The 12,766-nt window shown below is 53.3% G+C and overlaps 3 protein-coding genes across 3 annotated transcripts; 1 reads left to right on the forward strand and 2 right to left on the reverse strand.

The window, feature by feature from the left end:
* Positions 1 to 919: 919 nt before the first annotated feature.
* Positions 920 to 1,493, reverse strand: G6M90_00g032760 (uncharacterized protein; the record flags this gene model as incomplete). The annotated part of the gene is made up of 2 exons (XM_014687721.1): positions 920 to 1,239; positions 1,292 to 1,493. 2 exons carry the CDS (start codon positions 1,491 to 1,493, stop codon positions 920 to 922), a joined length of 522 nt encoding a protein of 173 aa, XP_014543207.1.
* A 4,597-nt stretch (positions 1,494 to 6,090) lies between these two features.
* hH2Az (Histone H2A.Z) lies at positions 6,091 to 7,089 on the reverse strand (the record flags this gene model as incomplete). Its single annotated transcript, XM_014687722.1, has 3 exons — positions 6,091 to 6,282; positions 6,379 to 6,510; positions 6,982 to 7,089. The coding sequence occupies 3 exons, from the start codon at positions 7,087 to 7,089 to the stop codon at positions 6,091 to 6,093; spliced, it is 432 nt and encodes a 143-aa protein (XP_014543208.1).
* A 2,261-nt stretch (positions 7,090 to 9,350) lies between these two features.
* G6M90_00g032780 (uncharacterized protein) lies at positions 9,351 to 10,964 on the forward strand (the record flags this gene model as incomplete). Its single annotated transcript, XM_014687723.2, has 1 exon — positions 9,351 to 10,964. One exon carries the CDS (start codon positions 9,351 to 9,353, stop codon positions 10,962 to 10,964), a length of 1,614 nt encoding a protein of 537 aa, XP_014543209.2.
* Positions 10,965 to 12,766: the final 1,802 nt, after the last annotated feature.

Consider the following 12,766-nt stretch of genomic DNA (forward strand, 5'->3'; position numbering starts at 1 on the left):
TGGCCTAACTTCTACGGTACATAAATACCTCCCTGGCCAAAACGGTTAATACGAGTGGCGGTTCCCCCATTCGTCCTCAAAGCGTGGCCCGCCGTCTGCCCGAAATGGTAGGTGTAAGTCGTAACAGACAAGCCAGTATTTGGTAAAAGCCATGTATCCCGGGCGCTAACCTGCCTCCCTTGTGACATGTCGGATGGCAAAGAGGGCGCGGGGAGTCGTGCATTGGTTCACAAGGCTGTCTGTGGACGGGGAAACCGACGGCCTTATGCAGGACGCCGCTCGCCCAGCTCTCTCGACTTTGCATCGTTGTAGCGTCAATCAAGGGCGCATGTTGGCATTGCTCTTCAAGGGAACCACGCTTGTACTGCGAGGCCAAAGGGCGTCGCCCTCTTGCAGTGACAAGTGAGGCATGAGCATGAACATGAGCAGGTACGTCACTCAATGTAACTTCTCTGGGTTTACATTCAATAGAAACTCGCAGCTGAGGAGCAATAAAAGTCCCATGGCCCACTTTGTTTATTCTAGACGGCTTCGTCGTCCCGCAGCCTCCATGGGAAGCCTCGACGGACGGGCGTGTCGACGGACAGCCTCTGCTATGTATGGTGTTCTCCTCCTCCTTCCAGCAGACATAAACGGAACAGATTGCCCATTATGTTGACAACCACAAAACGTAGCATGAGCCCAGCACTACGTGTCCGAGCAGTCTACTCGACGACCAACACACAGAGAGCATTACCTGCTGTTCGTTTCTTGCGTCGACACCGGACCCTTGAACGTGCCATTTGCAGCGGGAGATGCACCCTTCCTGTCCAATACCAATACTTGTATATTCTCTATCTGTCTCTAAACACAAAACACACTTGAACTCTATATCCTTATATTTCCGCGCTTCTTGCGCTCCTTGCGCCCCTGGCTCGTCTTAGAAACCTTTCAACTCCTTCTCCATCTGCTCAATAGTCATGAACTCCGAGTCCCTGCGCCTCCTGTCAACCTCATCAACAATGGGAGTGTTGAACTCGGCATGGAACTCATCGCCCGCGACGGGCAGTGCATTGCCCTCGGTCTGATCACGTCCTTGGCCCGCCGAAACAGCAGCACCAGCCAAGTCCCGTGCTTTTTGTCCCCCGGCACCATTCTCGGCAGTGCCGCCGCTAATGGGAGTACCAGGTCCGGTAGAGGAAGTGTTCGTGGCCTTGCTGGCATCGTTAGAGCGCGTGGCCCGTCGAATCTTGCCGCCACCTACAACATGTCAGCTGGCATCGATGAGAGGCAAGTTTGGTTCCATACTCACAAGCCTTGTCCGTAGCGGCCGGCGCACCGGCCCTCTGGACCTTGTTCTCAAACACGCATTTGCTCCCTATTTCACGCACCATGCAGTTTGTGCATGCCCGGACCCCTGGCAAAACAGTGCAGGTTCTAAAATTATCACTGTTGTTGTCGTCTTTGCAGTTGTTGCAGGGAAAGTAATCCAAGCTGTTCCTGCGTTTGGGCATGACTGCCGGTATACACTGCAGCGCCGAGGTTTGCTATCTTAGTGGAAGCAGGGAGTTATATTCCAGCTGTCGCCTAATGCCGCAGGTCGCTCTAGGATTCGTCGTGTCCGAAGAAAGGTCTCACTTGGGTCTGTGACGGCGCAAATGCAGTATATCGTGCAAAGTCGTTAAAGTTGGCGGGGAAGGCAGGTACCATTTTCCGAATGACTTCTCGGAGTGAGTTGAAGACTTGCATCGTTGCTAAATGGCCCGCGGGAGAGGACGTTATATACTCGACGGGCACGCTGAACAGGCAAATCTTCTGTTCACTCATTCACGTAGATGCAGACCTAATGACAAAATCGCAGAAGTTTATGAAGACCTGTAGAGCTGTGACGGGGGGAAACGCGATGCGATGTTCGACTCGAGTTTGGGGGGGGTGTGATGGAGGACTTTGCAGCACGGGATTCACTTGGCTTTGTTGGATGCCAGAGTCGACGGGCCATTGTCGATGGTGCAGTGTCTATTGTTGCCCGTCTAACGTGACTGCTGTCTCATGCTCATCCGGATGGGAGGAATGGGCTCTTTTGTTGCCAGTATCTCTTTGTTCGTGCGCGAGGAGTGTCCATTCACCACATTTATGTATCGGTACGCTCGGAACTGCCGATGGCGAAAGTGAGTACATGCTCCCCTTGGCTGTGCATCCCCCCTTAACCAGGGATGTTGATGGTATGGGAGCAGAGTTTAAAGAATGACTCTGCAGAACGTCTGTCTATAGCGTACCGTTATGAACGATGAAGTATCGTTCTAGCTCTAGCTCAACTGGGGTTTTTGCCAGAATCACGGCCATGTAATCCGTCAGGGATGATGGATCGCGAGGTTAAAAGCGTGGACACAGCGTGGGAGCAATGTTCACACAAGAGGATGATCCCCTCATTAAATTAAAAGGAGAACTTGAACTCTCCTGGGCAGAGATTCACGCCCGGCTTAGCCACAAACTGCCTGGCGTTTAAAAGAGGTTCTTCAGGTTCACTACTATATAAGATTAAAGTGCCGTGGGTAATCTTTCGGTGGTGTTTGCTAGATCACGTCTAATTTCAGCACCTAAGAAGGGTTTTTCAGCCGTTCTACTTTCGTTATCGTGTGTGCAGGACTGTATAGGCGTCCAAGTACCAGCGCTACTCGCCGCATCGATTCAGTTTGGTTCAAAATGCCAGGGAAAATCCGACATACCCCTTGTCCTCACCCGCATATATTCAGCTCCCCACGGTGGCAATGCCTGTCATCACAACATGAATTTGTACCTATTTCTTGCTCTTGTTGCCTTTTTCCAGGCACTATCGCACGTAAACGTGGTGACATGTCCGTTTGCTGTGTTTTTAAAGTCTGTTTATGAGACGTGTCGCAGATACAAGAATCGGCCCCAAAGAGGACTTATAGCGAAGCGTATCAGCCCCTTATGAGCGGCAGGGTTATATCAATAAAATTATTGTCAATCTGCCGAGCGACAGATGGCGCCAAATATCTCGGTTTCCATGTGCACGTGTAAAGGTCATTTTTGGCCTGCAAGGACACTTCTAAACACCAGGCGGGTAATACACCAACACCCTATCCTACAAGACGTAAATGTAAAGCTCCTTCAGCAAATCTCAAGCAAGCAGTCAAACAAGGGCTCTTCCATGCTAATTTTGTGCTTCCCACGGTCTATGCGATTTCTGATTGTGTCCCGGGGCCACAACACCACCCACGAATAAGTACATTGGTTTCTGGGTCTTGCAGCTCCTTTCAGCTAGAGGCCCATTGAGAATCTGGACAAGGTTTCGTCTTTTGTGACGGTCCGAAGCCCGAGCAATATCTTACTTTGTGTGCTTCAGTGCTTTCACTCGTACCAGTGCAATTTCAATCAGCTCGTAGGTCTGGCGCCCAGGCTTTGTGTCGATGCAAGTACTGGAAACAGTGAACAAAAGCACCGGACCACAAACGGCTTTATTTATCGATCCTGTCCTTGGAAAGACGAATGTGTTTGACAATCGACAGACGTTGGTTTTTGGATGGACCTGTAAGAACTCGTCCAAAGTACAAGGGTTAGGGTTGTGCAGAAAATGCGGAGGCGTCTTCTGCACCAATAGCAAAGCGATGTGCCACATTGAGCACGTCTAGCCGCAGGAAGGATGCCGAGCCGCGTGTGCCCAGCCTCTATGGCTCACGGCTCACAGTGGGTACCAGCCCCAACATTGAAGCGGCTTTGGCAACTTTGAAGGGTCAAGTCAATTATTGACCCCACGGGGGTGTTCTGGGACTGAACATGTCAATGCAGCATACCAGGCATGTCTGGTCAATACAATGCTCATCACTCATTGGGTACGGCATGGTTGCCTCCATGCGAGCAAGTTCCGAGCCCCGAACACACGGTCCCCATGAGCCTCGTCCTTTCTGCGCGTCCTGCAGGGATGACCCGACCATGTATGCACAACTGTTTCTAATAAAGACGTTTGCATTACTTTTGAGTTGTCGCAGGAATTGTGCGTAAAGAGAATGGCAGCATGTTTCTCGCGGAAGCTGCCGAGTAACCAGTAAACAACGGCTCAAGTGCAATTAGCAAGCCTGAGCCATTGACCAGAAGCAAGACTCGGGCATCCCAAAAGGACACTGCCATGGTGATTTGGCAATGCCATGTGTCAATTTTTCGCACTTGGACGAGAGGAGTAACCAGAAATGTTCAGTTGGTGACAGTCCATAGAAACATGAATCGGTCTTAGGGTCTTGATCTGAAAGTGTTTTTGTCACGACGACGATATGCGGTAGCGGATATAAACATGGTGGCAGGGTCCCGCTACCAGGTATTAGAGCACAGGACGGGAATTGCCAGACGGGCATGACACCTTGGCTGCAAAGGAGGAAAGAAAAGGTCGCCGACACCCATCGTGACTAAATCGCCCTTGTGATGGGATGGTCTTGGTCGCAAGTGAAGTTGCATCTTGCTCAGATCTCGCAGATATCAGGCCAACCCACATCTAGCAACCCTTACCCCCTACGTACTGCCTCAGCCTTGATTCTCACCCATTTCTACTCTGTCGTCAAATAGGAATCGATACAAAGTCCAAGAAACTTCGTCTCGTGGACCCTGAACCTTCTGAGACGTCACCAACCGTGGTCATGATGCATCGCCCAAGCACCGCGGCTGCCTAGACAAAGGGCCAGATCTGCCTCACATCATTCAAAAGAAACAAAAAAAGAGGGGAGCTTTACTTGAGTACTTCTCTCAGATCATGAACACCCGCCTCGTTCCTTTGCACTGCATCTATTCGCCAAGCATGACAATAGTAGGCTAGCTTCGAGTGCCCGTGTCGGTTGTAAGTCATCTCTACGCAATAGTCTCCCTCATTCACCCGCCGCCCCATGAGCCACGGCCATCCTCCCCAATGTCAACCATCGTTCGATCAGTGCTCTTCCAGCGCCGCCGCCGCAGCTCCGCTTCCCGTCCACCAAGCGCTCAGCACAGCAACCAACATCCTCGCAAGAAGCCTGACGGCGCGTTCACAGATGAGAATGCACCCATCGCCGCGCCTCCGATGCCCGTGCCGTGCCCGTGCTTTGATGAGAAAAGCCTGTCCTTGCTCTCTCCGGATCATGATTGATACTTTGCTCAGCGCCGCCAGTGAATTGCTGCTCCCCGCAGATTCGGTTAATGAACTACCAGGCGCTGAAAGACAATGACGCGCCCGTGTGCCACGTCCACCGACAAAGACGAATTGGTCGAGGGCGAAACGTCAGCAGGGGGCCTGGACGAGGAGGATGCGGGCGAGCATGCGTCAGGGGACGCCGAGACCAAAGCGACTAGGGGACGTACAAAAGACAAGTCGGACATTAGGGGACGATTCTCCGCGTGCCCGGTATGATTTCCGAGTACGCCGTATTGTCACGAGCAAGAGAGGCGGAAATCGAGTGGTGATGCGTGTATGACGGGCGGGAAACGACAAAGAATGGGTTGATAAGCCGAGCATGTTGATGGATGTTGGTAACTTAGTAGACATGTAGGGACATGCGAGCTTATGATTAAGTTGAGACAAATTAGATATAGACACAAATCAGATAGTACACACACAGCAGATGATACAGACATGACGGTAGTCACAAGGCAACACATATTGAGTAGAGTTGCTGGTGCCATCGCACCAGCCCGATATCGCATTCATCGCCCCTGACCACAAACTATACTACTAGTTGTACATGACCTGTCCCGACAGACGGGTTTGGCGTCATCAAGCATCTTGACAAAAGATATTCCACGCTGATCTTCTCAGGTCCGCTATTTGCAGGTGTAAAAAGTTCGCCTCGGCCAAATACCCCTCTCTCCGCAACGAAGCCGCATTTTGTAAGAGGCCACCTCCACGGGGGGTAGAGGGTCCAAACGTCATCTCCTTTATAGTCTCCCTCCCTCCGAGTCTTGGATGGCGCCCATCTTCGAAAATTCAACCACGAACAATTCCGCAGAGTTCCCTAACCGTAAACCGTAATAAAGTATCACACAGCCCAACACCCGAAGCGTCAAGGCCGAGCAAGAGCCCACGGGTCAACACAAAACGACAGAAATGACAGACTTGGCGAGCAAGGGCGCTTATGCCTCGATGGCCTGGGCCTTCTTCTTCTTCTGCTCCACCTTGAGTAGCAGGGCGCGGTTGATGTGTGGCAAGACACCACCAAAGGCGATGGTGGCACGGATCAGCGTGTCCAACTCTTCGTCACCACGGATAGCGAGCTGTAGGTGGCGAGGAGTGATACGCTTGACCTTGAGGTCCTTGGCAGCATTCTTAAAAAAAGATGGTTAGTAGCTAGTTGTCAAGTCGGGCAGGCAGCAACAGCCCATGCCAACGGCGCATCAGCATGAGTCATCGGGGGCACTTACGCCTGCCAATTCAAGGACTTCGGCAGTCAGATATTCGAGAACAGCGGTAACGTAGACGGCAGCTTTGGCACCAACGCGCATCTTGTTCTGGGTGTTCTGCTTGAGGAAACGCTTGACACGCCCGCAGGGGAACTAGGAGAATTCGGTTAGTCACAGCGCCATTAATGCGGTGATGGTGTCGCGATCCGGAGAGACGGCAAGGTTGAATGGCAGGACCAGGTGCTCATTTCGCATTTCGTTGTCGGCTCAGTTCCCCGCCAGCGCAACACGCGAGAGTCGGCATGAAACATGTCCGTCGCGCAAGCTGTCCTTCGCTCGTGACACGTGAAGCAGTCGATAGAGGGCGAGGCGCAAGGCGATGATGGCAGTCGTCGGGTGTTGCCACAAGCAGAGCGTCGGTCGAGTGACGCGTCGAGATGCCATGGCCGAGTAGCGGTCACGTCGGGGCGGCCACCAAGTTGAGAGACGATGTTGGCGTTCGAAGGGGGGGGCGAATTCGAGATGCGCACGCGAGGAGGACGGACCGACATCGAAGGAAGAGGCGCCATTCTCGGATCGCAAAATACAAATGGCGCACGAGGATAGTGTTCGATGTTTTCTTACCTGAAGGCCAGCACGAGCGGAGTGGCTCTGTTGCTTCTTATGACCCTCAACGCTGGTCTTGCCCCCCGAGCTCTTCCCCCCCGAAGACTTTCCCTTGCCGCCAGGCATGTTGCTGAAATGCGTCGAAAAAAGGCTGAAGGGCGGTGAATTTGGACTCTGCGACGAAAGCTGTGTGGTTCCGCGAGCAAATAACGCGTCGGCACGATAAGGATGGTGGGATGTTTGAGCGAAGATTGGGGGGGTGCGGTCTGGCGGAGCGGCAAAAATTTAGGCTGGGCGGACGAGTGGTGGTGACATGGAGCTGCGAACTGCGAGCTTGCGTGCGGTGTGTTGCTTCGTCCAGCTGGTGTCCCAGAGCAGTGCGAGGGGCGGCACCAGGCAATTTGATGTTTTGTTGTTGTCTGGTCTGCGGAGCGACAGGCGTCACTGTGGCGCGCCGCAGCCTACATAAGCACGGGGCCAGGCCGGCCAGTTGACGGCGCCCAGCAGCCCCGAGCAGCCCCTAGCAGTTGACCCGTGGACTTGGCTCCCAGTGCACATGTGCGCAAGTCGAGGACCACATGCAGCGAACTTTGAAGCTCTCAAGCTGGCTGCGGGTGGTGGATGGGTGGGCCGCCAAGCGCCATACTAGCCAAGGCTAGCTGGCCACTGGTTGGCCACCAAGCACGAGCTTCAGTGTTGCCAGGCTGGACCTTGGTGCTGTCCGGGTGCTGGTTACCCTGTTGCCGTGTCGCCCGCTCTCTGCTGTGAGTGAGCCAATCAGACGCAGCAGAGACGCAAGTCCCCGCTTTTCGAATTTGTTGACAGTCTGGCCGCCCGCATCCGGAACAAGTTTCATTCCGGCCATCTGACCGCCTCCACAACCACGGACAATGTCAATGTCACATGACATGGATCCGGCGGGGCGCACGAGCCAGAAGCGCAGCTCCAGGCGAAGCGAGAGGCGGACAGCCAGGTAGTCGTTCGTAGCAAATTGTGTGATAGTCGCGGCTGTCGTTTCTCTTCAGACGGCGCGCTCGCCATGGCGACCCGGAGTTGGCTCGTCGCAGCTGTGAAGCTGGGGGCGGCGGAAAAGGCGGTGCCCAAGGATCGACAAGAGGCATCAAGCATCAAGCATCAAGCGCCGCCATGACGCTCCATGATGCGTTGCGCCAAGTATCCGTGCCGAAAATGCCACGGCTGCGTTCCTTGGAATTCAGCTCGGGTGGTTTTCAGACTTACCGCAGCTGTCCGGAGCAAGTTCGTACAGAAGCCGCTTCACGCGGGTATCGGCATCTGGAGCAACACGGCTGGAAGCCGTCATCAGCGAAATGTCGTTGATGGTTGCCCCAGACCTAACCCAGGCGGACGGATGCCGTCAGACGCCTCGGAAGCTGGAGCTGCGTTGTCCCGCTGTGGCTTGGTACCCGCCGATGCTGAATCTGGAAGTGCGCAGCCACGTTGAACATCGATCTGTGGCGCTTGATCCATGGCTGATCTGTTCTCTCAAGTCTCAACACCAACAATCATGGCCCGACGTGCGTCGTCGACAAAATGTGGCCGGGCCTCGCCAACGAAAAACGGAGGGGCCGCGTCTCCAGACATCGGTTTTTTGCCATTGTCAAGGCGACGCTATTCTGGCTAAACAAAACTGGCAAAAAGACAGGCCGGGTTTCTGCATGTAGATGCATCAAACATGGAACAAAGAGACGCATTCGAGAATCGACGCTCTCTGAACACGGGCCGGACCAGCCTGCAGAATTTTTCGCCTTGTTCCAATATAATCGCACATCATGCTGGTGAACAAAGTCGGCCTTGGACTCTCCGCGCAAGCTCCCTTCGACCATAGGAACTCTGGATGGTTCAAACGTAAGACGAGTCGAGATTGAACTGCCCATGGATCTTTGACGCTTTTGTTCGACGAGGCACTATTGGAGTATGGCCCTGGACCTTTGTGCTCCAACATAGGATCGAAGAGTACTGCATGACAAAAAGACAATGATCGCCGGCATACAAACCCATCCCATACAAAATTCGTGTTCAGTTGTCTTTCGTCAATATATCCCTTGTCTTTTTCTGCCTTGGGTCCCATAAACCGACGATATGACGGTTTCTTAGGGCTGTTCTGCAACGCCCTCCGCGTCATTCATCGCACAGCCGCCTGTATGAACAGCACTATTCACCCCAGAATCATTGCTCTTTATGAAAGCTCACATACCCCTGCCCTTCCTTTGACCTTTGCCTTGAACTGCGCGTCTTCTTACACCTACAGACCATACGCAAAAAGAAACAATCGCAGCTTCACCAATGCACAATCGACACATAATATTCGCTCGGTGAACTCAACTCATTATGAATCAGATATATAGAACTAGAGCCGGCCAGCAGCCATGAGCTCCTCAATACCAAATACAAAACCCCATTATGCTCATCCACGTCTCGCCCTCGCTCCAGCAATGACAGATAACCCGTTTTTCTTATACCGTCCCGACACACCAGGCACGCTAGGTAAAGCTAAACTCAAAGAGCGAAACTTTGTGCTCCCAAACGAAAAGGTCCAAGACCATGGGCAGCTGCCGCAGTTCATGCCCCGGACCTGGTGGCCATCGGAACGTGATGCGGAAGAAAGCCAGGCCCGGCCTGCACTGAACCTTGCCATCGACTGGCTAGACCCCGCGGCCGTTCATCTGCTCCACGACGACGCGACGAAGACTTACCCTCGTCTGGAGCCAATGCCCCCGTACAAAGACGACGTGTATGACGGATGCCAATGGAAAACACAACTTGCCATCGCGCACAACTTGTTTCATAAAACGCTTCAGAACGGCAATCATGTAAGTGCCATGGAGATGACGGTGCTGGTTCGCATCGTCACCTATGGCATGTTTGATTCCACCACCTTTTTCGCGCCCTTCGTTGTAGACGGTGCAGGCGACGTTCTCAAGTCCCATTTAGACCCCAACCAAGCCGGGAAGCCGCGGGAGCTGAGGCGGCATACAAGGGCCGGCGAACCACCCAAGGACAGTTTCAACCAGCGGGACTTGGACTGGAGCAGGACGAGGATGCGGGCGAGGCGCTGGGTCGTTGTGCCGGTTCTGCATGAGTGCCGCCAATGGAACATGACGATATTTGACCGCGAGCAGGGGCAGCTGTACATCTTTGACTGCGGAGACGACGAGGCCAGGCTCCAGAGGTTCAAGTCGGCCATCCGGGTCTGGGTGTTGTTGTTGGATATCCTCGGCCAGCGGCATAGTTTCCTGTTCTTTGTACCCCGCGTCACGAGGCAGGGCGAGATGGAATCGGGGCCGGTCTGCGTCGCCTGGCTCATGGAAGCGCTCAGAAACCAGGTCGGCGGACAAATGACGTCCCGCGACGACAAGGTCGTAATGGCCGAGATCTCGGACGGCAACCTCTCACTGTGCAGACAATCCGGCGCGCAGGACGGGGACCACTACACCAGTTCTCTGCACTTGCGCGACTGGGTGCCCAAGGTGCCCGAGGGTGAGCGCAGTCTCAAACCAAAGGCTCAGCTGATAGCTGTTCGCAGGATCATCCGCGTCATGGTGGCGAACGAGCTGGGCTTGCGAAACCACCCCGTCATGAAGCAGAGGTACAACAAGGTCGGGGGGCGAGGGGACGATAGGCCATCATCGGCCATTACGCTCCTGAAGGAAGCCGCCAGATATGCTTTAAACACTGGTGACGTGATGGAAGAAGAGAAATACTTCACGGGCCAAGGCGGTCAGCAATTTGCTTTGCCCACGGGGCGGCTTGTCCTGCCTTATGATGCTGAGGCGCCTCGGAGGCACAAGATGCCACGGACAAGCGCCACGCCGGCCATTGATATGGCCAAGGACGGCCTTCGTGGTCCCCCTCGGACGTCCGTCGAGTTCTTTAGAAGCTCGGACGTTCCTGAAATGCGTATCACGAGGAGAAAATCAAGGTTATATAAAAGGCGTGCCCTTGCAGCGCCAGGCAATGACAATGGCTTCAATATCTGGTGAAACAGGTTTGAGATTAGCAGTGGGCCTCATTAGAAAGGACAGAGAGTTGTCAGCATGCCAACACCCAGTATGCCGAGTCTAAAGCACGACCTTGTGCCCTTTGCCGGCCGGCTACATTCGACGCGCCGGGTGCCTGGCTGTTGTTGGAGTCGATGTTTTGATTGCTTTCTTCCGAGTTGGAGAGGAAGTTGAGGTGAGTGGCGGGGATCCATCACTGCAGGCATTGATGTGGTAAATGCCCTCCCCTCACTCCCGCGGGTTACCCTAAACAGGTCAATCGACCTCCGTCCAAAACGCATAATTACTGCGCTCAAAGTAAAGGGAAATTAGTTAGATCAAGTTAATTATAGCTCAGTTTCTCTGGAGAAAAAACATTTTGGACGCATGTCAGTGCTAAATTTCTGCATGGAACGACACAGTATCATGAAAAATGGCAGGCGGAATAGCAGTGAGCCTACAACTGTGGTTCACTAGATAAACGCCGCCATGAGTGCACAATGAATGTTGCGGCGCTGTGAGATCTCGTACAATGATGTGCCCACCTGTGGTACACCATGGCGCCTGGTATTAGGCCAAGTTGTATAAAAATACATCCCGCCGACAACTGCGGTGTGTCTCTACCAACATATGTGATATGTAGCAGAGCTAAACCGGCTCCAAGGTTAAAAACGAAAGAAGGGACGGAACACCTCTCCATTTGAACGGTCTGTATTCCTTGGCTTTACATATCTGGCTGCAACCCGGCCGCGGTTATTCCATCTGGACTTTCTCGAAGCACGGCATGGTAGGACAGAGTAGCCAATGATGATGATGGCGTTCATAGGAACCCGATCTGGGCGGTCGCATAACCGAAGGCCGTGCTCCGATCGCAGGGGGGTTAGAGTCCAAGGACACATGCACAGCATATGAACATGCATGATGCAGCTGCAGATGGACCATCACCCCGTACATGCGGACCGATCAGTGAGTTTAGGGCCGGCCTCTGCACAGGCTCGCCCGGATGCAGTCTGGTTGCGGGATCGTCTCGTCTTTGCCCTCTGCCGTTGCGCTAAAACAGGCGAGAGCTATTCTGGCGATGCCCAGATAAGTGACTGATTGGGTGTGAAATCTCTTGTCGCCGATAATAGCAAAAGTGTCAGACATGTGTATGTACGGAGTACAAACCTGGCCTCGATATGTACGATGAGTACGCCGGAGTCACCAAGCTGCCACTAAAAGTGGAATCAATTCTCCTCATCGCGATATACGAGCATACAATTAAAGAAAGAGCGAGTTGTACATACATAGTACTCCGTAGGTCCCCCAGGAACCCTATTTATAGCATCACAGGTACGTAATTTCTTGTGGCCGGAACAAAAGATGTGCTACTATACATGTACCGAGTGAGTTAAGGAACCATACATGTGTGTGGTGGCTGTGTATTTGGCAGTTGCAGACCTCGACTTAGATAGCGATAACGGCAACCCTATTGCGTTACGGCCTGTTCCCACAGAGATGAGACAAGCGTCACCTTGCAGGAAAAGGGACCAGTCTGTCCATGTCCCGTGATTATGTGATGGTGTGAACCTCTGAGGACGGGGAGGTCGGGTGATGAGTCGGCAGTTGATCCAACTTAGCAAGTGTCTGATGATACTCTGGATGCAGAAGACTCGTTACGGGCTTGGGAGACACTGTTTGTGTTACCAAAGCACAGTGTCTTTACCAACCCAGAAAGGGTTGTAGTATCCCTGCTGTAATTCTTCATCCGTAAGCTCCAGGGTACAGTGTCAAGTTGGTGTTTTACATGGCCACTATGGTCTGTC

This window comes from Metarhizium brunneum, chromosome 2 (genome assembly GCF_013426205.1).
Source record: "Metarhizium brunneum chromosome 2, complete sequence".
NCBI classification, from domain to species: domain Eukaryota; kingdom Fungi; phylum Ascomycota; class Sordariomycetes; order Hypocreales; family Clavicipitaceae; genus Metarhizium; species Metarhizium brunneum.